At 39.2% G+C, this 24,744-nt stretch overlaps 2 protein-coding genes and 1 pseudogene across 3 annotated transcripts; all 3 read right to left on the bottom strand.

The window, feature by feature from the left end:
* Window positions 1–502: 502 nt before the first annotated feature.
* Window positions 503–10,999, bottom strand: LOC114822244 (phenylacetaldehyde reductase-like; annotated as a pseudogene).
* A 470-nt stretch (window positions 11,000–11,469) lies between these two features.
* LOC103407469 (phenylacetaldehyde reductase-like) lies at window positions 11,470–15,690 on the bottom strand. Its single transcript, XM_029096556.2, has 6 exons — window positions 15,535–15,690; window positions 14,109–14,278; window positions 13,777–13,968; window positions 13,171–13,333; window positions 12,325–12,511; window positions 11,470–11,848 (listed from the first exon to the last, which is right to left on the bottom strand). Exons 1-6 carry the CDS (start codon window positions 15,650–15,652, stop codon window positions 11,710–11,712), a joined length of 969 nt encoding a protein of 322 aa, XP_028952389.1. The 5' UTR covers window positions 15,653–15,690; the 3' UTR covers window positions 11,470–11,709.
* A 1,127-nt stretch (window positions 15,691–16,817) lies between these two features.
* On the bottom strand, window positions 16,818–20,679 carry LOC103412848 (cinnamoyl-CoA reductase CAD2-like). 2 transcript variants are annotated; one of them, XM_008351367.4, is made up of 6 exons: window positions 20,414–20,679; window positions 19,366–19,535; window positions 18,860–19,051; window positions 18,148–18,310; window positions 17,368–17,554; window positions 16,818–17,246 (listed from the first exon to the last, which is right to left on the bottom strand). In XM_008351367.4, the coding sequence occupies exons 1-6, from the start codon at window positions 20,535–20,537 to the stop codon at window positions 17,108–17,110; spliced, it is 975 nt and encodes a 324-aa protein (XP_008349589.1). In that variant the 5' UTR covers window positions 20,538–20,679; the 3' UTR covers window positions 16,818–17,107. The 2 variants fall into 2 exon arrangements, with proteins under 2 accessions (XP_008349589.1, XP_017181771.1); XM_017326282.3 differs by having other exon boundaries at window positions 20,373–20,608.
* Window positions 20,680–24,744: the final 4,065 nt, after the last annotated feature.

Here is a 24,744-nt window from a genome sequence, read left to right as displayed (position 1 = left end):
CAAGATCCACTCTCCTGGACGATGTGGGATGTTACAATTAAAGTGGGATAAGCCTATTTAAAGTCCTTATTTTTCTTTTAGCCCACGGATGTGGGATAGCTAACAGATGTTGTCGGAAAGCATCAACCAACCGTATGCAAGATTGTCTGTGGAACAAAACAAATAACAAATAAGCAAGAAACAAAAGGGAAAAGAAATCTCAACTTGCAAAGATATCAAGAGTGCCTTAATTAAGATTGCTTAAACACAGTAGAGGATAACAATTTCAACTTGAAATTTGTCGTTTAGAGTTAAATTGAAATATTACAAATTACACATGAGATATGTATTAATAAAGATCTAAAAGCAACTTCTGAGCATTTGCCTAAGGAATACATTTAAAATATTTTACGGGAAAAATATAACGCCCAGCATCTATTGGGATACTTCAGCATAAAACCAACTTCACTTACCAATTAGTTGATCGACTACTCGTGTAGCAAATTGCTGCAAGTAGTAGAATTCAAATGTTGAGGAAGCCCTTCTCCTTGAGGCTTTCAACGGTGTCTGAGACTCGTTTCCAGAGGGAGGAAAGTGATTCCCAAACCTCTTGCTTTCTCTGTGGACACTTGAAACTTCGAGTCACAAAGATTGCCGAACTCCGAAGGCACAATGTGGGGTAAAGTTGTTGCAAAATCTTGTGAGTATCAGGTCCGTCAGCGACTTGGGCAACTAAACAATATCTACCTTTAGCTGAAGGAACTTCAAATGCTTGAATATGAGCAGAGGCAATATCTCTAACGTCTACCAATGGGTAGTTTATAAACGGTGTTTCAATACCTGACCACAAAAGAGAAGCAAAACACAATTTATAGCTGGCATCACAAAGAATATTGTTAAACACAAAGGGGATGAATTGTACCACTGATGAGATTCTGAAAAAACTTGATGGAGAGATTTAGAGTTGGCCGTAATAGTGGACCAATCCCAAACCCTGGATGTATTGTAACCAAGTCAATCCCATTTCCTTTGGCAAATTTCCAAGCGGCCGGCTCAGCTAAGGTTTTTGAGAGACGATACCATTGCTGAACAAATGAAGAAGGGAGTTCGTATGGGTTTGTAGTCATCATCATGTACTGCATTGTCTTGTGTTATGCTTACCTCTATATTCAATATTATAAATAGAACGGGAACGTACACATACATACCTTGATCTTCTCACAAAAAAGTGGATCTGAATAGTATGTTTCGTCCAGAACCACATCAGAGGTCAGAGGTTTTCCAGTCATCATTACTGCAGCCATAGAAGATGTTATAACCACTCTCTTAACAGGATGAGTTAACAGGACATATTCAAGATGATATTCCTTGGTGTATGCTTTTCACAGACGATATAATGTTGATAGATGAAACTCAGGAAGGGGTAAATGCGAAGCTTAACCTTTGGAGAGAAGTGTTGGAATATAAAGGTCTTCGCCTAAGCCGATCAAAGACAGACTATATGGAGTGCAAGTTCAGTACAAATGGAGACCAAAATGAGTTAGGGGTGAGGATCGGAGATCAGGAAATACCAAAGAGCGACCGTTTTCGCTACCTAGGATCTATCTTGCAAAAGAACGGAGAATTAGATGGAGATCTCAACCATAGAATACAAGCTGGATGGATGAAGTGGAAGAGTGCATCCGGCATGTTGTGTGACCGCCATATGCCACCGAAGCTCAAGGGCAAATTTTATAGGACGACAATAAGGTCGGCGATGCTGTATGGCACAGAATGTTGGGCAGTGAAGCATCAACACGTACACAAAATGGGTGTAGCGGAGATGAGGATGCTTCGTTGGATGTGTGGGCACACGAGAAAGGATAAGATTAGGAATGAGGATATCTGAGGTAAAGTAGGAGTAGCCAAAATTGAAGGAAAGCTGAGAGAAAATCGATTACGGTGGTTTGGACATGTGCAAAGAAGGTCTACTGACGCTCCGGTTAGAAGATGCGACTACAAGGTCTACTGACGCTCCAGTTAGAAGATGCGACTACGGGACATAGGTTCAGGGCCGAAAGGGTAGAGGAAGACCTAGGAAAACTTTGGAAGAGACTCTAAGAAAAGACTTAGAGTACTTGGATCTAACGGAAGACACAACACAGGACCGAGCACAATGGCGTTCTAAGATTCATATAGCCGACCCCACTCAGTGACTTGGATTTTTCAAGTCTCAAACCGAAAAGTTTTCCTCACTTGAGAAATTAAGGGAACACTACTTCAACCTACATGCTCCACTCACAAAGCCTCAACATACAAGCTTCAACAAAAGAAAAATTCAAAGAACTTAGTGAAGAAGGCTTTGGTGTATTTAACACAATACGTTGAAATGAAGCAAAGCTTATTTATTGATATCTCTGATAAGTTACAAATATGTACATATACATGAGTCAAAATAAACAAACAAGAGGGAGCCTTCACAAAGGTTGCTTAGGAGAAGTCTCAGCAGTTGGTAGAGCCCCAGAAAGAGAAGGTACCGGAGGGGGATCATTCGGAGCCTCAGTACTGGACAGAACCCTAGAAAAAGGAGGCATAAGAGGTTGATCATTTGGAGCTTCATTTCGCGGTACAACCCCAGAAGACGAAGACAATAAATGTCTTTGGAACAAACCCACAAACCTCTGATGATCAAGTAAAACCTGACCATCAGATTCCTTCATCTGGTCAAGCTTACTCTTCATGTTTGTAGCATAGTCATATGCGAGCCGGTGCAACTGTTTATTCTCATGCTTGAGTCCTCTAATCTCCTGTTTGAGACTCATCACTTCAGCCACCAATGATTCAACTTGGCGGGTTCGAGCAAATATGCGTTGGCCCATATTAGACACAGAACCTGCACACTGAACACTGAGAGCCAGAGAATCCTTAACAGCCAACTCATCAGACTGTTTGGAAAGTAGTCTGTTATCTTTGGGAGTGAGAAGGTTCATGGCCACCACCGCAGCGGTCATATCATTCTTCATCACGGAATCCCCAACGGTAAGAGGACCAGTAGGAGATAAGAAGGATGGGCGTCATATGTTGTCTGGAGAAGGTGTGGCTGCCTCTTCAACAAGGTTCAAGTCAAAATGACGGTCGGATGGGCCAGACATTTTCAAAGGTGTTGAAGAGAGAAGAGGTCGAACAAATCAAGGTCTTAGAAGTGTACGAATGGAGCTTCTACTGGTGGAGATTCAAGTGTGCTTTGGAACTTAATGCCAGCCTCTATAAAAATCTGCACTCGACGGAGCTTCAGAAATCGAAGAGGCGCCTACTCAGAAATCGAAGAGGCGTTTGCTTTCTCAAAAGTTGGGCTACTCAGAGACCACGAGGGCCGATCTTAGAAATTGAAGAGGCGTTTGCTTTCGCAAAAGCTGGGCTGCTCAAAGACCACGAAGGCCGATCTCAGAAATCAAAGAGGTGCTTGCTTTCTCAAAAGTTGGGCTGCTCAGAGACCACGAGGGCCGTTCTCAGAAATCGAAGAGGCACCTGCTTTTTCAGCCTTGTCAGCACCTGTCACATGCACACTCAGCCTTGCGGAAATTACGGGCATTCTGTCGAAGATTTCTGGTGAAGTAGAAAGCACGTGAATCTTACTGTTCAATCATCCACTTTCTACACGCAACATTAGCTCATGGGTACCACAGATAACTTTGTCAAAGATCTCTGACAAAGTTTAGACACGTGAAGCTTGCAGCTCCCACTACATCGCTATGACCAAGAAGGGTAAAAGAATAGCAAAGAAACAGCACTAACAAAGTTTAGACACATAAATTTTGAAGGTCTAGCTACAATATTATTACCCACAAGGGTAAAGGAACAACACCACTGCTGGATAATTGGAAAGTCCCTGTGTGTCAACCTCTGTGCTCCATGGCAAGGTAGACTAACAAACATGTCCAACCTTTACTCACATTCGAGAAAAAACTCCCAACAAGATTGCTTGCTCCAAAATCGAAGAGGCACCGCCCTCCGAATCTCGAGAGCCAGAATCCCAACATGATTACTTTCTCAAAAATCGAAGAGACACCGCTCTCTGAATCTCGAGAGCCAGACTCCTAGCAGGATTGCTTTCTCAAAAATTGAAAAGGCACCGTTCTCCGAATCTCGAGAGCCAGATCCCCGACAGGATTGCTTATTCGAAAACCGAAGAGGCACCACTTTCTCAACTTTGAGAGCCAGATCTCATTGGATAAAGCTTGTCTGTAATCTTCACACACAACATCAGCTTTCCAAATATCACAGACCACTTTTTCAAAGTGCTCTGACAGAGTTAAAACACGTGAAGCTGGCAGCTCCCACTACCGTGTTATGACCAGGGTAAAGGAATAGCATTACTACTTGTTGTTAGAGAGACTCTTATATATGTCGACCTCCATCCTCAACGGACAGGCAAACCTGCAAAAATGCTCAACCCTTCCTCATATCTGAGAGGGCACTCCCAACGAAGCCTCTCGAAATACTCAGCTTTCTTTCCCCCCGATAATACCTCTGCAAACAAGCTACACCAGAGCAAGAATATCTCATATCATCAAGGTTAAAAGCAAGAGTATCCCATATCATGCTTTTTCCCTATCTTTTCCTTTGGCCTTGTTTTTACCTGCAAGACAGGGAGAAAGGGAGCAATCAGTCAGCAATTGGAATCAAGCTTCCAGTCAGGAACTGACTGCCTGGAACCCCTTACCTGATTACTTACCTAGCATTGCTCTCGAGTACTCATCTTCAACATCTTATGCTCTTAGAGAAAATACCACATCTGCTTGAGGAACAGATAGGGCAAGTGAGAAGGATACAAGGAAGTATGTGGAGACAAGCGTAACAGAACACGTGCCGATACATCCACTACTTTGTCAACAGCAAAAGTATCTCATATCAGCAGGGTCGAACGTACTCTAGATTTGATGGATTTGTTTTTACCCTCAAATTCTTTAGTCGGCCTTATACTCTGGAGGAAACTAGAAAATCCTCCAGCCCAGTGCAAGAATAAGCATGTGGAAAGTTACTTCTTCAAAAGCAAAAGTATCTCATATCATCTCTTCTCATTTTTCTTCTCTTTATCCTTCATGCTGCCTACAAGATAGGGAGAATGAGAACAATCAGCCGGAACTCGAAATCAAACTTCTGATCTGGACTGATTGCTTGGAGCTCTGATTGCTTACCTTGTATGTCACCTCTTTTAGCAGATCCCCTAGCTCGGCGACTTGGGGGACTCTTACTACATGGTTTGTATCGCGTTTGACCAAGCCTGAAACTACAAGTAAGCTTCAAGTGAAATTGATACATTACCTTGTGCATCTCCACCAGTTAAAGATACCACCCTTGGATGGATGAAAAGTACTTCCAGAGAAGATGTCACATCTACCTATGAGACAGATAAGGCAAGTGAAGACGATACCACACTTCGGTACTTAGAAGTTTCGTGATTACGAGATCATTCTCCCACAATATTTCCTAATGTCATTTGTACTAAATCATTCACTTGTACTCACTAAAGGAGAGCTTGGACCTATGTACTTGTGTAAACCCTTCACAATTAATGAGAACTCCTCTATTCCGTGGACGTAGCCAATCTGGATGAACCACGTACATCTCGTGTTTGCTTTTCTGTCTCTATCCATTTACATACTTATCCACACTAATGACCGGAGCAATTTAGCAAAGATCACAAACTTAATACTTTCTGTTGTACCAAAGTCCTCACTGATTTTGTGCATCAACAATCCTTAAGTCCTTACCTTTTTGCGATGGTAATGAATGAGTTAACAGGACATATTCAAGATTATATTCCTTGGTGTATGCTTTTCGCAAACGATATAGTGTTGATAGATGAAACTCAGGAAGGGGTAAATGCGAAGCTTAACCTTTGGAGAGAAGTGTTGGAATCTAAAGGTCTTCGCCTAAACCGATCAAAGACAGAATATATGGAGTGCAAGTTCAGTGCAAATATAGGCCAAAATGAGTTAGGGGTGAGGATTGGAGATCAGGAAATACCAAAGAGCGACCATTTTCGCTACCTAGGATCTATCTTGCAAAAGAACGGAGAATTAGATGGAGATCTCAACCATAGAATACAAGCTGGATGGATGAAGTGGAAGAGTGCATCCGGCGTGTTGTGTGATCGTCGTAGGCCACTGAAGCTCAAGGAAAATTTTATAGGACGGCAATAAGGCCGGCGATGCTATATGGCACAAAATGTTGGGTGGTGAAGCATCAACACGTACACAAAATGGGTGTAGCGGAGATGAGGATGCTTCGTTGGATGTGTTGGCACACGAGAAAGGATAAGATTATGAATGAGGATATCCGAGGTAAAGTAGGAGTAGCCGAAATTGAAGGAAAGATGAGAGAAAATCGGTTACGGTGGTTTGGACATGTGCAAAGAAGGCCTATTGCTCCGGTTCGAAAATGTGACTACGGGACAAAGGTTCAGGGCCGAAGGGGTAAATGAAGACCTAGGAAAAGTTTGGAAGAGACCCTAAGAAAAGACTTAGAGTACTTGGATCTAACGGAGGACATGACACAAAACCGAGCGCAATGGCGTTCTAGGATTCATATGGCCGACCCCACTTAGTGGGAAAAGGCTTTGTTGTTGTTGTTGTTGTAAGCGTTCCTTTAAATGTAGGCTTGACTAATTCAGCCTGAAATATGGAAGAAGAAAAATATCAGGCTGGTTTCTATATCATTGTTGAAAGTATATCGATTTTCTAACAACACATGTTGGAATATTTGAAGCATGAAGTGAAAGGACAAACCTGTGGGTCAGTGACTGAAAATTGAGCAGGAGATGCTGTATGAAAAACACCAACACATCCATCAACTATAGCGTCGAAAGATCCTTCTTCTAGTAAATCTGCTTTGAACAAATGAAGCCTTTCTTTTGCTCCATCTAGTGAGAGTAAGTGTTCTGTTTTGTTTGTATCATTTGTGGAATGCATCAAAAGAACTACTGAGTTGGCCTAAGGATACTACAACTTCCCAAGAAAAAAATAAAATAACTGGATACACAGTTTGTCATCCAAAACAAAAGCACTAGCTTTCAATTCAACTTTACCATATTATCAACCACCGCAATAGGTAGAATGGTAACTTCATTTTTACATTTTGCACCCTTATGTTTGGATGGAATTGCAAATTCATAACTCATATTTGAAATATAAAAATGTTATACGCAAACTTATGTTTCAATTGTTATGTTATACAATCGTTTGTCAAATTGTTAAATTGACTGTTGAATGATTACATGACACTTCCACTTTTTTTTTTATGTGAATGTCTGCAACATAGAAAAAAGAAATTTAAAATAATAAATGACTTTTTATGCTAAATTTTTTAAAACATAATGGACCCCACCACTACAACTATTCACCTTCAACTTTCTTCACTCAAGAAATTTTCAATCCGTTCGGAATGTATTTCATTATACAAGTAAAAAAATACTTTAAAAAATATTTTTTTCTTTTTGTGTTATAACATTTAGCGTACTGTTCCGTATTTTGACACATTGAAAAATATCACATTCGCCTTCCCCCACAACCCACCTACCCCAAACAAACAGCATCAACACCCCCACTATCCATCTTTATTGGTTCCCTTAGAAAAAGCCGAGTTTTGTTTTCACCACAACAATCAACCAATACTTCCCATCACTTCTGCATTAAAATTAAAATTAAAAATAAAAAATAAAAACCCAGATTTATTTTCCTCAATTAAAATTTTCAATGAAATCATCTGGTCACCACGAAGGCACACGCCCAAAATTAGAGATCTCCCAACCTTGATGATTTGCTAGTTGATAAAAATTCTCAGTCAAATATGGTAACAAATTGCCCTGGGGAAGGGCTGGAAGGGAAAGAGAGAGACTTGAAGTTGGGACTCGCCGGCCTTTCAAACGAAAAGATGGCGAAGTGATGCAGGAGGATCTTCAGATCAAAATTTCGGTTTCACCAAGAAAAAAAGAAAACTATTTCAGAATATGACTTGGATCCGATAAACTTCTTTTTGCTGACAAAAATACAAAATACAAAACCCAGAATTTGAAAATGAACGGTAACAAAATAATTGTAAGTCGAGAAAAGGAGGAAAAAAAGGAAGTAGAGGACACGCCCCGATTCCGATGTTCTCCAAACGCCAGGGTAGGTATGTGTTGGCCGACATCATAAGGTGACGCAAACCATTTAGGATGCACGAGAATAATAAATAAATAAGGCTTATAGGTTTAAATATAATTAATATGCAATTGAGGAATATGTTCAGAGCATACAACTAATTATAAACACAAAAAATGAAATAATATAATGAATAAAGGAATATGTCCTACACCAAGAGGACTCGAAGATGCCGATGCGAAAGTGCATTGACGCCGAGATTGTACGCCTCGAATCTAAATTCTAAGGGGGAGCAAAACAAACATGAGTAGACCAAGTTGATATATATATAATAAAACAATTATCAACATACTAACACCTAAAGTTTTATGAAAACTGATAGCATAATATTGAATAAGTTTTCCGAAAACCCTAGCATGCCATAAAACCTTTCATAAAATGAATCTTGTATATAGTGTGCTAACTATCGGTATCAATATCGCCCGAAGGCTTATAGAACTCTTCCTTCACAAGTAACAATCGTCCGCATGCTCCTACAGCACCCAACCTGAAGGTCAATATAAGTATCAATCGCCCGAATGCTCTTACAGCACTCAACCCGAAGGTCAATATAAGTATCAATCGCCCGTAAGCTCCTGCAACACCCAACACGAAGGTCAATAATAGGGTCCACTAGATACGCACAAAACCACTAAAAATAATCTTTCTAAACATAAGTACATATATCTCAAAAACATCTTCATAGTATAAAGTCATCTATCATCTATACTATAAAGAAATGTGTAAAAACATGTTCTAAATAGTATATTGTCATCCATCAGATATCCTACAAGAATATGGGTTCGATAGAAAATATGGTATTCCAAAATAAGCTCAGTGTAGCATGATAATCAATTTCTCATAAAACGTTTCATAAAATGTAATCATTAAATCATGTTTTTCATGTATGTAATTCTACTATTAAAACATGCAATTTATAAGGGGTCCACTCATAAATACTATGTCGTAGTAGCGCCATATGAGATAGGAATAAAGGAATCGCCGCTAGTAATTGCATCTAAACACATAAAGGGTCTAATTAATAAAACTCTATTCAAACAATTGAATTTGGGAAAACGGACTTCAAAAACAAATTCAAAACGTCGAATTACCCTAAGAAGAGTCCCAAATAAATTTTGAAAAAGTCAACAGGAGAGTATTCTCTAACGGAATATTGCAAAGAATATTCCATTGGGGCAGAAATGGGTTGGACCGATCCTCCTTGGGTTTGGGCCTAAGGGTCCTAGGCCCAAAGGCATAATTTCAAAAGCATTTTGGGTTAGACTTTAAAGGGTTTGGTTATAACTTGGGCTTGGGTAATAACTTGGGTTTGGGCTTGATACTAATTTGGGCTTGGGTCACAAAGGCCCAAGATTTGGGCTAGGTTTCTAATTCTGAGTCGGGTTTGACCTGTTTAACTTGTGGGTCGTTAGACTCCACGAAGAAGAAGGCCGGATTTCAACCGGAAAATTGGACAAACTTTAAACGTTCATAACTTTGTCAATACTCAACAAACTCGAGTGATTCAAAACAAAAATCATAGTTCTCGATGAGACGAAGAGAATGGTACCTCGCATGACGTCTAACTCGCCATGGTTTGGCCAGAAAACGCCTCAAAAGTCGCAAAGATCGCCGATAACTGGGTAAGATTCAAAGGAATATAACTTCTTCAATACTCAACGAAATTGGGTGAAACAAAAGGAAAATTGTAGTACTCAACGAGACAAAGAAATTGACACCTTGCACGCCAACCAACTCTCCATGATTTGGCCGTAAATTGGCTCGAAAGCGGCCGGACTCGTTGGTAAAACTGGGAAAACACCTCCCCGAGTTGTTCTGCGTCCAACTAGTGTACACAAACATCAACCCTTGGGCATGAGTGTGCATGAGGATGTGGGGAGGGGTCAGGTCGCCGTGTTGTGTGAGTGTGCATAGTGTGTGTGTGTGTGTAAGGGAGCTAGGGGAAGAGAGAGCACAGAGAGAGGGAGCATGGGAAAGTGAGGAGAGAAGGAGAGGAAGAGAGGACTGAGAGATAAGAGAGATGAGAGGACTAGGATTCTCTCCCCTCCTCTTTCCATCCCCTCCTCTCACATCCTCTTATTTTGTCTTTCTCTTACTATAAAAAAATTAATATAAGATGTTGACGTAACTTAACCGTGACTGTTCAATTAGGATGGGAGGGAAGGAGAGGGAAAAAAGAGAGGAGAGAATCCTACTCCGAGAGAGAGGCTCGGGGGACAAAAATCAAGGGATGGACCCCTTGGGCTCACCAATTAAGATCCAAAAACAATTTTTTAAATAAAAACCCAAAACTTAGTAAAATTATAAACTAAATTTGGGGAGGGGTTTTACAGTAGAAGTAATACTGACTCAGATCACGAACAGTAGCTTTGACAGCATAACCTCTTTGTAGTAAGAGCTTCACGAGCCATGACGCTACGTAGCCGGAGGCTCCTGTTACACACAACCTTTGTTTCTCCACTCATTTTCTCTCTGTGTCTATATCACTAACCACTTCAGTTATGTAATGGTAGAGTTGGTGTTTTTTTTTAATGGTGGAATGTTAGCTGAAGAATATCTGTTATGCAATGGCCCGCCATTGTCTACTATGAAGATGGACCAAATAAAGACGCACTATGAAAGGAAAACACTAATTGTTACTTAATCTTGTTGGAAGTCATTGTTTATGAATTAAAGATTGATTTAGAAGGGATCAGCTTATTTCATCTGCTCGAACACTGCAAATCAACACGTCATCGGTACTTGCTGCATGGAGCCAGAAAAAAGAGTACGGTACCTGAACTTATTTACTCCAACGTGCACCCAAATTGTGTTTAAAAAGCAAAGAGGGCCAGTGTTTGTCACACGCCATTGTTTGAAGAGATTCTTTCGTGTCAGTAATTCATCACTTATCTGTTGTCTATTGGATAGTAGTATATTTTAGAATACATGACAAATATTTATTAAGCGGTGAAATTAAATCTTAGTTGCATTAGAGATTCTTTCGTGTCAGTAATTCATCACTTATCTGTTGTCTATTGGATAGTAGTATATTTTAGAATACATGACAAATATTTATTAAGCGGTGAAATTAAATCTTAGTTGCATTAGAGATTGTCCATTGTGTGGCTAAAAAGTATATTCAGAGGTGTCAAATTGTAAAAAGTGTGAAACCGGTGCAGATTTCCTTAACCCCCCCTTGTACAAGCAAAAAAGATTAAATGAGAGAGATACCTGGAGACTTCCTTGGGAAAGTATCAAAGAAATGCTAGTAACAGAAAGAAAAGCAACAACTGAAGTGGGAGAGTCCGAGCCAAAAAGACGGGTCTTCAAGACACCAATTATTTGGTTTAACATAATATTCTCAGTAAAATGAGTTTTAGTGTCTCCCGAATAACAATGGCTAGCACTTTGTCCAGACCAAATACTTCACATTTTATTTCACAAACTTTGAAGTATCACGAAAAGCACCCCTACGGTAACATTTATGAGCAGATTGGCATGATAATATACAAGTACATATGTCATGATTATCAACTTAATTGCTTAACATCGACGAGTTCCATGATTAGAAGAAGTTCTTCTGCTTCAAACTTTCAACAGCGTCCTTCAAAGTCACATCCAGAGGAGTATACACAACACCCAAAGTCTCAGCTCTTTCCTTGGATATCTGGTAAGTTGGTGCGAAAGGTTGATCATCTGCACATCTACCCAGAATAGACACATAAATTGGTTAATATTGAACATTGGAAACTCGTGTCCAAGTATTCTGTGTTGGGAAATCAAGAGACGGTGAACAAATTTACAGTACAGTACACTATCTGACTCTTTAGCACGCCATTTACTTTCAGGATCGATATTTGGGTTCGGAAATTCAAAAATTTAAACCATTCAAATAGCTTATTCAGACCGTGAAGATTCAGAAATCATCCAAAACAACAGAAAACAAAAAGAGCCAGGAATCCCTTTCACAAAACTAGGTCTCTAGTGATAACCTCCATCTCAAAATACCTAATATATGCTAATTACGATATTCTCAAAAGGAAAAGCCACAGAACAGGACACTAGAGTGCATAAATAAACAGGACCCTAGAGTGCATAAGTAAACCCACACTATCCTTAGAAGTGCCTCTAACACATGTATAATTAAGATGCAATGATGTGGCTATGTTTAGCAACTTACTTTTCCGGAAGATTGAGAGCAGGGAAGAGATCACGAAGAATTTTAACGGCCACAGAATAGTGTGCTACACTTCCAACTATAGAATACCTCCCACTAGCTGAAGGATTCTCAAAGGCTAGAATATGTGCATTAGCAATATCTCTAACATCAACCCATCTGTGAGTTGCATTTGGAAATTTTCCGGTTCCTGCATAAATGATAAATTAGGAACAATAAATTTTCATAGATTTAAGTTTTCATAGAAAGAGCAGCATATTGATGACACTTGAATACAGAAGAGACTGCAAATGATGAGCTCAATAAAGTCCCAATCCCAAACAATCATAAAAGATCTGTGCAAGAAATAGTAAAACGAACTTTCAATGATTGAGTTGCATTGGTTAAATGCAAGTCCTCTATTTTAAATAATGCAGAAGTTATGGCAGAGCAACAGTAACTTTGCGATGAAAACTAAAAACGATGAACTCAATTATCTGAGATTCATAAATTACCAAAGAATTATGGATATGAACACACTACAAGATATGGTCTACAATATGGTACTGGATATGCGGATCCAGTGATTAAAAGCATGGTATATGATACCGCAGATATGTGCTACAATAATATTTCATATGCCTAATAGCTTTTCTGTTATATGGTCAAATATCTATTGTTGAAACCTGAAGAACGCAAGCATGCAAGCCTTCAAATGTCATTTTTATTTTTCAGTAAGAGTAAACAGGTTTCCCAACTTCAGTAAACACGTGTTTTAAGATTTCTTATAACTACAAACTTAGTCCTCTTTCCTGACTATGCTCCTAAAATTTCGTGTCTAAAGATTTTATTCTACTTCCGTAAGCGTACCATCAAAGAGTTTGAGAAGTAGCTCCGAGCTTGAGTTCAGAGTTGGCTGTAAAAGAGGGCCAATCGCCACCCCTGGATTTACTGCAACTAAATCGATTCCATTCTCCTTCACAAACTTCCAAGCAGCTTCCTCAGCTAAGGTTTTTGAAAGTGCATACCAAAGCTGATGAAAACCAAAGACGATAAGAACAATGAATGCATTTTTTCAAAGAATGAAAGCAATCAGATTTAAATCGTATGATTCTTATCACAGAATTACAACAGGTATGTCAACCAGACCAAGATAAGCAAACAAACATATGAGCATGAATTGTGCGGTTGACAAGACATGTTTAAAGAGTCGTAAAAGTTGCTCATAATCAAACTCGTTAAGAGAGAGAGAGATAACTACTGAGACATCTTTAGAAAAAGCACGATAAGCACAATCGACTTCTGCAGAGTATGTGAACAAATAAATCATTGAGAATGGAGACAGAAAAGAAAAACCAAGGGAGGACGAGTTCTTATATTATTGCACGAAACTGGAAGCTAGCTGGACGCTCGCATTCCCCTTACATAAATGATAAGTCTGTTGTAAATTTAAATTAGCATATGCACTGTACAAACCTTTGCTTTTTCACAGAAAGCTGGATCTGAAAACCAAGATTCATCAACTACAGTATCAGCAGAAAGAGGCTTTCCAGTAAATACAATTGATACTATGGAGGATGTTAGAACCACCCTTTTGATAGACGGAAATTTCGCGCATGATCTGAGGACATTCAGTGTTCCCTTCACAGCAGGGTCAAGTAGTTCTGCCTGACAAGATATTAAACTACCAATATTTAAGGGTCTGAATTTTAGAATGTAACAGATTATATAAACAAACAGCTCGAGATGCAAAACTTAGGTTCATGCCGCATGTAATAAAGCTCTGACAATGAAAGTGAAGAGATTACCTGTGGGTCAGTGACTGACATTAGTACAGGCGATGCCATATGAAAAACTCCTTCACATCCATCAACGACAGCGTCAAAAGATCCCTCTTCTAATAAATCTGCTTTGAACAAATGAAGCCTTTCTTTTGCTCCATCTAGTGAGAGTAAGTGTTGTGTTTTCTTTGGATCATCTGTGACATACAAAAACAGGACTGGTGAGCTGACTTACGAACACAAGTTTCCAAGAATTAAAACATTCCTCTACTCTTCTTTATCAACCATGGCTTCTTTTGATATCATTTCCTAAGGACGTGGGTTTGGGGGAGAGAGAAGTTGCATTAAGTGGCTTTGTTTTCAGACTAGGCTTTGTTTTCTATATAAAGAAAACCAAGGCATGAAGGTGAGGACACTCAAACAATCAAACAAATCTCTCTACAGCTGCACCATTTTCATTTCAAATTTCAAAGCTTTCTTCAATATTGCAAGCTCTTTCATTTCTTTCAATTAAAGTCAAAGCACTCTTTCAATTCATTATATCTTTGTTGTGTTTACAAGTATTCCTCCATTGCAATACGAGTTCTCTCTTTGAATTGTTATTGTCATTTCAATACAAAGCACTTAAACAATTTCTCTTTCTCTTCACCATTTACATATTGTGAGTTATTTCTCTATATAAGTAAAGTCCTTATCATATAAGGCAAAGAAAGAACCTAAGTCGAGCCACTCTCACTTAATGACACAATTTTTTTATTAGAAGTTAAATAGCGCAATCTTCATCACTCAAATCTCATCTACCAACAATAACTAGTGGTGCCAAGCTCGCAATCACCAATTTATTGACTAAGTAAATCTCAGCTTGCCCGCAAGGCCCATTACAAATTTGGGGGTGAACAATTTTAAATGTCCAATGGGACCCTTATGTAGAGTAAGATCTTTCTCTTTTGCCCGAAGGGCTTCACCCAGTTTGCCCCAAAGGCCCTTTCCCAAGTTGCCGGATTGGGCTGTTTCCACTTTTGCTTGCTCGACTTGGGCTTTTCCTTCTTTTGCCCGAATGAGCTCCTTCAAAGCTCAATTGGAGAAAAGAACGCCTTATATATTAATTTAGGAATGTAATATCCACATATCTCATTTAACTTCTCGTATACTTTTTTAAAATGGAATGTGTGAATAACACTTGTTGCAGTCATTGATTTCTTAGTTGTGAAATCCCTTTGGAGTTACAGCTTAAGTCGGGTTTTTTATTTTATTTTAATTTATTTATAGTACTGCGTTTAAAGTGTTTTTCGCTAAAATATGAAGTTATCGAGGACTTACATAAGAAAACCCAAAAATAAACACCGAACTGAAACCCAGAAACTTGAAATACAACAATTTGATGAAGCAAGCTAAGAGAAAAAACAAATAAATAAATTAAATATCATATATATATGTATGTATGTATACTTACTTGGGTCACGCACAGTGGCTTTGACAGTATAACCCTTTTGCAGTAGGAACTTCACCACCCATGATGCTATGAACCCGGATGCTCCTGTTACACAAACCACTTTACTTCCTCCGCTCATCCTCTCTCTCTCTCTCTCTCTCTCTCTCTCTCTCTCTCTCTCTCAGACAGTGAAGGCCTTGCAGTTGCCGATCGGTGCTTTTATATGTAGTTAGTTGCCTTGCAGTTGCCGATTGGTGCTTTTATATGCAGTTAGTTTATTGCTCTTGCTTTCTTTTTATTTTTTTTATTTTTTTGCCTTAGGCTTTGACTCAGTCAAGTTTTTCGTTTTTTTTCTTAGTGTTTAATTTTAGTCATTGATTTTAGTCTTTCTTTCTTTATTCTGTTTCATTTTTCTTGCAATACTACCGTCATCACAACTAAATATCTACTTAAGCAAACTATTAGTTCAAACTCACATATGTATTTTTTAGGATCACAAACTCTGCTTTAACATCATTTGATTCGGAGCCTAAAAGTAAGTTGCCACATCATTTGGAGCCGAGACTGCGTGAGGAGACGGATTAGTCATCGATGTCACGTGGGATACCTCCTATATTAAAAAAATTGATGAAGACAAAGTACTTTTGATTTGGAGCGCTTGTTTATGCATGTAATTATGAATTCTTACTTAATTTCCCAGCACCCTCCTGTTGACTGTTAGTTAATAGTTTTGCAAAAATTGAAACTTTTGATTTTTCTCACCAGCATTTGTCCTCTGCCGCCCCTCTTCTCCTCGTTCCCAGTTGCGTTTGATTTCCTAAGCAATTTAAGGACAATTTGAATTTTTTATTATTTCACTAACTTCAAATCGCAATCCAAAACTTAAAAAAGTCGTTGATAATGCTGCTTGTTAATGCACCAAAATTTTGCTCCATCTTACCAAGCCATGAGTCAAAACCAACCACTGATTTTGGACTTGAGGTGTCCCTATGTTCGAGATGCCACTACCAAGTTAAAAGCTCGAGAAGAGAGATTCGGAAGAAAGAGAATCCTACTCCGTTTTAAAACATTGAAATTCGGTTTCTAGTTTATATAGATAAGCATATTCGAACTACTTGAGCCAAGGAGCAGACAAACTTGGACACCAAGTCAATGCCGCCATGCCGGCCACAAAGAAGTTGACAACGTTGGACACCAGCTTATACAAAAACTAATGCAAAAATGGAAAAACTAATGTGTCTGGGAGCGTTTGTTTCTGCACATATTTATAAATTGACTACTAGTTTATGAGGGAAAGTTCTAAATTTAAATTAATTTCCAACTCAGAGTGGTTGAGTTGGGATTCCACTTAATAAATTTTCGACTTGTGATGTCGGAATATTCAGGATCCAATACAAACTTCAAACTTCAAACTTCAAATTTTTCCCAGCAACTAAAACGCAGTTGAAATAAATTCCAAAGTACAATTAAACTTCACAGAACGGGGTCTCGTGCAAGAGTTTTGTGAAGCGCCAATTATTTTCTGCAACGTATTTTTACGTAGTTGATCAAACGGGATTTGATGTTGCAACGATAAGTCCAACGTGACCCATGATCAGAAGAAGTTCTTCTCCTTCAAACTTTCCACGGTGTCCTTCAAAGTCACCTCCAGAGGAGTAAACTTAACTCCCAAACTTTGGGCTCTTTCCTTGGATACCTGGTAAGTTGGTGTGAATGGTTTGTCATCTGCACATCTGTGAAGAACACAGACGTTAGTTTTTTAATCCCAGACTTTAAATCTCCTTAAGTCCAAATTATCCGTCACACAAATTAGCAACTACGAAGAATGTGGACAGTATTAGCATAGCAACTTACTCCTCTGGAAGCTTGAGAGCAGGGAAGAGATCCCGCAGAATATTCACGGTGTCAGAACAGTGTATTACTCTTCCAACTAGACAATATCTCCCACTTGCTGAAGCATTCTCAAAGGCGAGAATATGAGCAGTAGCAACATCTCTAACATCAACCCATCTATAAGTTGTATTTGGAAATCTTTCAGCTCCTGCATAAATTGAATATCAGCAATGAGAATTTCTTAGCAGATTGTACGGTTTCGCAGAAAGCATGAGATCCAAACATGACCCTTTAGTTTATGATCACTCAATAGTAAATACACCTCCATGATACCCTCTCTCTTTTACAAGAAACCAATTCACCGTAGTCTACATCTCATATATACCAAGGAATACATTACCCATGTGAAGTGACATGCCAACGTAGTAGTTACATGTTCATGATGGTGCCCCCAAACCATTATTCAAGTTGTGCTAAAGGATCAGTGCTTATACAAGGAACATAATTCCATAACTATTAGCAATTGGAGGCACGGATTAAAAGTCCACTCATCTGTACAGAATGCAGAAGTTCAAGTAGAAAGAGTAAATCTCAAAACTCATGATATTTCATATATCCCAATGAGGAGAGTGTTCTGCACTGAAGGTTTAGTGGAAAAAGTGTAATCTGTGTACTATGCAGCTTCTCTTACGTACTAGATCCTGCCCTCAAAATAGGTTCTCCAGTAGGAATGATTACTTGATAAAATGATGCAATATATTAATGAGCAATGAAATTTTATAAATACTGGCTCAGGAGTACCATTGACGAGTTTCAGAACAGGTTCCACGCTTGTGTTCAGAGTTGGCTGTAAGAGAGGACCAATCACCAATCCTGGATTTATTGTAACGATGTCGATTCCATTCTCTTTTGCAAACTTCCAAGCAGCTTCCTCAGCCAACGTTTTTGAAATCATATACCAAAGCTAATGAAGGAAAAGTCTTAGTAAACACAATGGACATGCATTTAAAGGATGAAATATTTAACTCTTACACAATAAAAATTAATCATTTACGTGAGATATGCTAACAACCAGACCAGAGCCAACAAAAATATGAGCATCAATCATCTCACAACAAATAATTATTCCTTTCAATTTACATCCAAATATGACATAACAGGCTAAAGAACCCTAAAAGGTTCTCATATTCAAGCACATTAGAAGGTGAAATACACAACTAAGGCATCTTAGGCGAAGCATGATAAGCTGAAAGTGATTTCTGCAGGAGTGAATAACTATAAGAACAGGATAAATAAAAAAAATAAAAAAAACAGATAAAGATGAACACGCATAAAAAAATAGAGTTGGTAGAGATATGTATGAACAAGACTGGATGTCAAGTGCAAATTAATATCGAAAAGTTCCGTATGATGTTCTATTATGTTAACCAGTTAAGTCTTTGTACTAATGTCCACAGAGAACCTATAAATGAGATATTTTTTGTCATAAAATTAGAATGAGAAGTGCACAAACCTTTGATTTTTCACAAACAGCTACATCTGAAAACCAAGATTCATCAACTACTACATCCGGAGCAAGAGGTTTCCCATTAAATGCAACTGCTGCCATGGAGGACGTTATTACCACCCTTTTGATAGATGGAACCTTGGCGCATGATCTAAGGACATTAAGAGTTCCCTTCAAAGCAGGGTCAATAAGTTCCGCCTGACACAAGAAAACATTAAAACCAGCAGCTTATCGGATCTTAATTTAAGAATTTGCAGACAAGATATAATTAAAAAGAAGGTAGTTAGAATCCAGCGACCTTTTAGCATATTCAAATGAACTTTGAAGGCAATAATTTTATACTAATGAATCCATGAAAGAGATACTTCCAGAAGAAAAAGCATCGCATAGAACATCAAAGCATCATAAACTTTCAGTAAATCCAGCAAGAATGCAACATAATTGGTAAATTATGCAGACATATCACGACTGATGGTTACGCAATGGAGCAATTAAAGTGACACAGGATGTACCTGTGGGTCGCTGACATTGTGATAAAACGGAGAAGCTGTATGAAAAACACCTTCACTACCCTCAACTAGGGAATCAAAAGAGCCATCTTCCAGTAGGTCTGCTTTGAATAGTTGAAGCCTCTCCTTAGCTCCATCTAGCGCAAGCAAGTGTTCTGTTTTCTTCTTATCATCTGCAGTATAAACCATAAAAACTATAACTTAACAAATGAATCATTTGATGCCCATTTCAACACTCCCAATCCACTACCTTTTTGTAATCACCAAATTTACCAATTTACATCTATGGATCGTCGCAAAGCGCTCAAGTTTCTTCCTTCCATGATGAAGAAACCGGTTATTGGTCTAGTCTTGAGGGTTAGTTTGACACTATCAATACTTAGTTAAAGTCCTTAAACTGGATCAAACTGGTCAAGTAATCAAGTTACTATTAAGCATACAAGTCAGCAATACAGTTAGTAAGTTGGTTAGAGTAGTTAGGCTTTCTCTTATAAAAACAGTTGTGTAACCTTCATCCTATCAGTCAATACAAAAGCATATTTCTCTCTCTAAAACTCTCTCTCTCTCTCAAACTCTCTGTGTTCATCTTTCTTCTCTTCATCTTTCTTCTTGATTTTCTCTTCAATTCCCAAACACTACAATGTAGTTAACATGGTATCAGAGCCAGGTTACACAACCTCCGGCCTCCCCAATATGACACGGCAGAGCAAAAGAAACAGTTACCAAGGTCCTAAATTCCTAAATCACACAAAACCATACTGATCAAATTAATTAACCTTGGTAACACACACAAAATTTCTAGGAATTTACAAACTTTGATGAAAATATTCAAAAGAAAATTAGCAAAATACACAAACCCAAAACACAGATTAGTTTTAATCACGCATCAAGCCTCATACATTTTTCCAAAAAAGAAGAATTAAATAATCAAATTAATCGAAAAGAAAACGAAGAAGTGGGGATTAAAACTATCAAATAAATAAGTATTTTGCAATTAAAGAGAAATTAACCAATTGAAGAAGTGAAGTAAGAGCGGCGAGTGATGACTGACTTGGGTCGCGAATTGAGGCTTTGACCGTATACCCACGCTGCAGCAACAGCTTCACCAGCCATGATGCTATGTAACCGGACGCTCCGGTTACACTCATCACCTTTGTTGCTCCGGTGTCACTCATCCTCTCTCTCTCTCTCCTCTTCTGTGTAAAAAGATAATATTTACGGAAAGAAAAGCACTCAGCTTTTTTGTTAAAGTGTATAATTTTTTTTACTTTGATTGTTAAAATTGAAGGAGAGAGGAAGAGATTGAGAGAGAACTTGGAAGTGAGGAGTGAGGGATAGAGATTGTTTTTTATTTTTTTTATTTTTTATTTTTTAAATTAAAGATGATAAACTTACATGTAGCTGAGGTTTAAAAAAAACAAAATTTTGATCTGTTAAATTACGTTATTGTCCTTAATATTTTTGTTGTTGTAATAGAAGATAAATCTGTTTTCTTATCATTTTTTTGTTGACAAAAAGAGTTTCATTAATGTAATTTTAGATAAATTAGTGTAACTGCCTTAATAATTTTTTTTTGAACGGGAGAAGTCATAAACAGGTTGAAAGGCAATAATAGGCAGAAAAAAATTGAAAATAGATCAACTACTGCTAATCAATCTACTTTATGATTTTGCAGATATTGGATAATTCTTAATCTGTTCGGTCTAGATTATGGATTGTAATGTGAGACCCGCATACTTTTTTATCTGTCCAACAAAAAAAATATATACTTTTTGGTTTTGTTACTATGTATTTGTAAGCACCACGAAGTCATAGCAACCAGTTTGGCACAACTGAAATTTTTAAAAAAAGTGGGTACCAAGAAAATATGGGCTTAAATCGTGTTTGGTAAACATCTATAATTAGCTTTACATAATTTGGAGTGTAAAAAGACCAAAATGCCAAAGCAGCAAAAACAAGCTTTAGAAATCTGCCTTTTTTTTCCCAAAACAAGGTGAACAGTGTCACTGCCCATTTAATCAATTTTTTGAAATTCCAAACCTACCCTCATTTCTCTCTTTATCGTACAAAAGCAAAGGGCGCAATTCAAATCTAAAAACTTGTCGAGTCCTTCCCCCAGCTCTGGTGTTGCTCTCTCGTCTCTCAGCTCGCGTCCTCCCTCGTGTCCTTCGTCATCCAATTGAACTTTCTTGTTCCTAGATACAACAACAACAACAACAACAACAAAGCTTTTTCCCACTAAGTGGGGTCAGCTATATGAATCCTAGAACGCCATTGCGCTCGATTTTGTGTCATGTCCTCCGTTAGATCCAAGTACTCAAGTCTTTTCTTAGGGTCTCTTCCAAAGTTTTCCTAGGTCTTCCTCTACCCCTTCGGCCCTGAACCTCTGTCCCGTAGTCACATTTTCGAACCGGAGCGTCAGTAGGCCTTCTTTGCACATGTCCAAACCACCGGAACCGATTTTCTCTCATATTTCCTTCAATTTTGGCTACTCCTACTTTACCTCGGATATCCTCATTCCCAATCTTATCCTTTCTCGTGTGCCCATACATCCCATGAAGCATCCTCATCTCCGCTACACCCATTTTGTGTACGTGTTGATGCTTCACCGCCCAACATTCTGTGCCATAAAACATCGCTGGCCTTATTGCCGTCCTACAAAATTTTCCCTTGAGCTTCAGTGGCCTACGACGGTCACACAACACGCCGGATGCACTCTTACACTTCATCCATCCAGCTTGTATTCTATGGTTGAGATCTCCATCTAATTCTCCGTTCTCTTGCAAGATATCCTAGGTAGCGAAAACGGTCACTTTTTGTGATCTTCGCTAGATTGCTCCGGTCATTAGTGTGGATAAGTATATAAATGGATAGAGATAGGAAAGCAATCACAAGATGTACGTGGTTCACCCAGATTGGCTACGTCCACGGAATAGAGGAGTTCTCATTAATTGTGAAGGGTTTACACAAGTACATAGGTTCAAGCTCTCCTTTAGTGAGTACAAGTGAATGATTTAGTACAAATGACATTAGGAAATATTGTGGGAGAATGATCTCGTAACCACGAAACTTCTAAGTACTGGAGTGTGGTATCGTCTTGACTTTCCTTATCTGTCTCATAGGTAGATATGGCATCTTCTCTTGTCTCATAGGTAGATATGGCATCTTCTCTGGAAGTACTCTTCCTCCATTCAGGGGTGGTATCTGTAACTGGTGGAGGTGCACAAGGTAATGTATCAATGTCACTTGAAGCTTACTTGTAGTTTCAGGCTTAGTCAAGCGCGATACAAACCATGTAGTAGGAGTCCCCCAAGTCGCCGAGCTAGGGGATCTGTTGAAAGAGGTGACAGACAAGGTAAGCAATCAGAGCTCCGGCTGATTGTTCACATTCTCCCTATCTTGCAGGCAGCATGAAGGATAAAGAGAAGAAAAATGAGAAGAGATGATATGGGATACTTTTGCTTTTGAAGAAGTAACTTTCCACAGGCTTATTCTTGAACTGGGCTGGAGGGTTTTCTAGTTTCCTCCAGAGATACGGCCGACTGAAGAATTTGAGGGTCAAAACAAGTCCATCAAATCTAGAGTACGTTCGACCCTGCTGATATGGGATACTTTTGCTTTTGACAGAGTAATGGATGTATCGGCACGTGTGCTGTTACGCTTGTCTCCACATGCTTCCTTGTATCCTTCTCACTTGCCTTATCTGTTCCTCAGGCAGATGCGGGATCTTCCCTGGAAGCATAAGATGTTGAAGATGAGTACTCGAGAGCAATGTCAGGTAAGTAATCAGGTAAGGGGTTCCAGGCAATCAGTTCCTGGCTGGAAACTTGATTCCAAGTGCTGACTGATTGCACTCTTTCTCCTTGTCTTGCAGGTAAGAACAAGGCCAAAGGAAAAGACAGGGAAAAAGCATGATATGGGATACTCTTGCTTTTAACCCTGATGATATGAGATATTCTTGCTCTAGTATAGCTTGTTTACAGAGGTATTATCGGGGGGAAAGAAAGCTGAATATTTCGAAATGCTTCGTTGGGAGTGCCCTCTCAGATAAGAGGAAGGGTTGAGCATTTTTGCAGGTCTGCATGTCCGTTGGGGATGGAGGTCGACATATATAGGAGTCTCCCTAACATCAAATAATAATGCTATTCCTTTACCCTGCTTGGTCATAACACGGTAGTGGGAGCTGCCAGCTTCACAAGTTTTAACTCTGTCAGAGCACTTTGAAAAAGTGGTCTGTGGTATCTGGAAAGCTGATGTTGCGTGTGAAGATTACAGACAAACTTTATCCAAGGAGATCCAGCTCTTGAAGTTGGGAAAGTGGTGCCTCTTCGGTTTTCGAACAAGCAATCCTGTCGGGGATCTGGCTCTCGAGATTCGGAGAACGATGCCTCTTCGATTTTTGAGAAAGCAATCCTACTGGGGGTCTGGCTCTCGAGATTCGGAGAGCGGTGTCTTCGATTTTTGAGAAAGTAATCATGTTGGGAGTCTGGCTCTCGAGATTCGGAGGGCGGTGCCTCTTCGATTTTGGAGCAAGCAATCTTGTTGGGAGTGTTTTCTCGAATGTGAGTAAAGGTTGGGCATGTTTGCTAGTCTACCTTGCCACGAAGCATAGAGGTTGACACACAGGGACTTTCCAATTATCCAGCAGTGGTACTGTTCCTTTACCCTCTCTTCGATTTTTGAGAAAGTAATCATGTTAGGAGTCTGGCTCTCGAGATTCGGAGGGCGGTGCCTCTTCGATTTTGGAGCAAGCAATCTTGTTGGGAGTGTTTTATCGAATGTGAGTAAAGGTTGGGCATGTTTGCTAGTCTACCTTGCCACAAAGCACAGAGGTTGACACACCGGGACTTTCCAATTATCCAGCAGTGGTACTGTTCCTTTACCCTTGTGGGTAATAATATGGTAGCTAGACCTTCAAAATTTATGTGTCTAAACTTTGTTAGTGTTGTTTCTTTGCTAATCTTTTACCCTTCTTGGTCAGAGTGATGTAGTGGGAGCTGCAAGCTTCACGTGTCTCAACTTTGTCAGAGAACTTTGGCAGAGTTATATGTGGTACCCATGAGCTACTGTTGCGTGTGGGAAGTGGGTGATTGAACAGTACGATTCATGTGCTTTCTACTTCGCCAGAAATCTTCGACAGAATGCCCATAATTTCCGCAAAGCTGAGTGTGCGTGTGATAGGTGCTGACAGGGCTGGAAAAGTAGGTGCCTCTTCGATTTCTGAGATCGACCCTCGTGGTCTCTGAGCAGCCCAGCTTTTGAGAAAGCAAGCCTCTTCGATTTCTGAGATCGGCCTTCGTGGTCTTTGAGCAGCCCAGCTTTTGAGAAAGTACACGACTCTTCGATTTCTGAGATCGACCCTCGTGGTCTCTGAGCAGCCCA

This window comes from Malus domestica, chromosome 02 (assembly GCF_042453785.1).
Source record: "Malus domestica chromosome 02, GDT2T_hap1".
Classification (NCBI taxonomy): Eukaryota; Viridiplantae; Streptophyta; class Magnoliopsida; order Rosales; family Rosaceae; genus Malus; species Malus domestica.
Note: the sequence above shows the minus strand (reverse complement) of the source record. Positions and strands in the feature narration are given on the sequence as shown.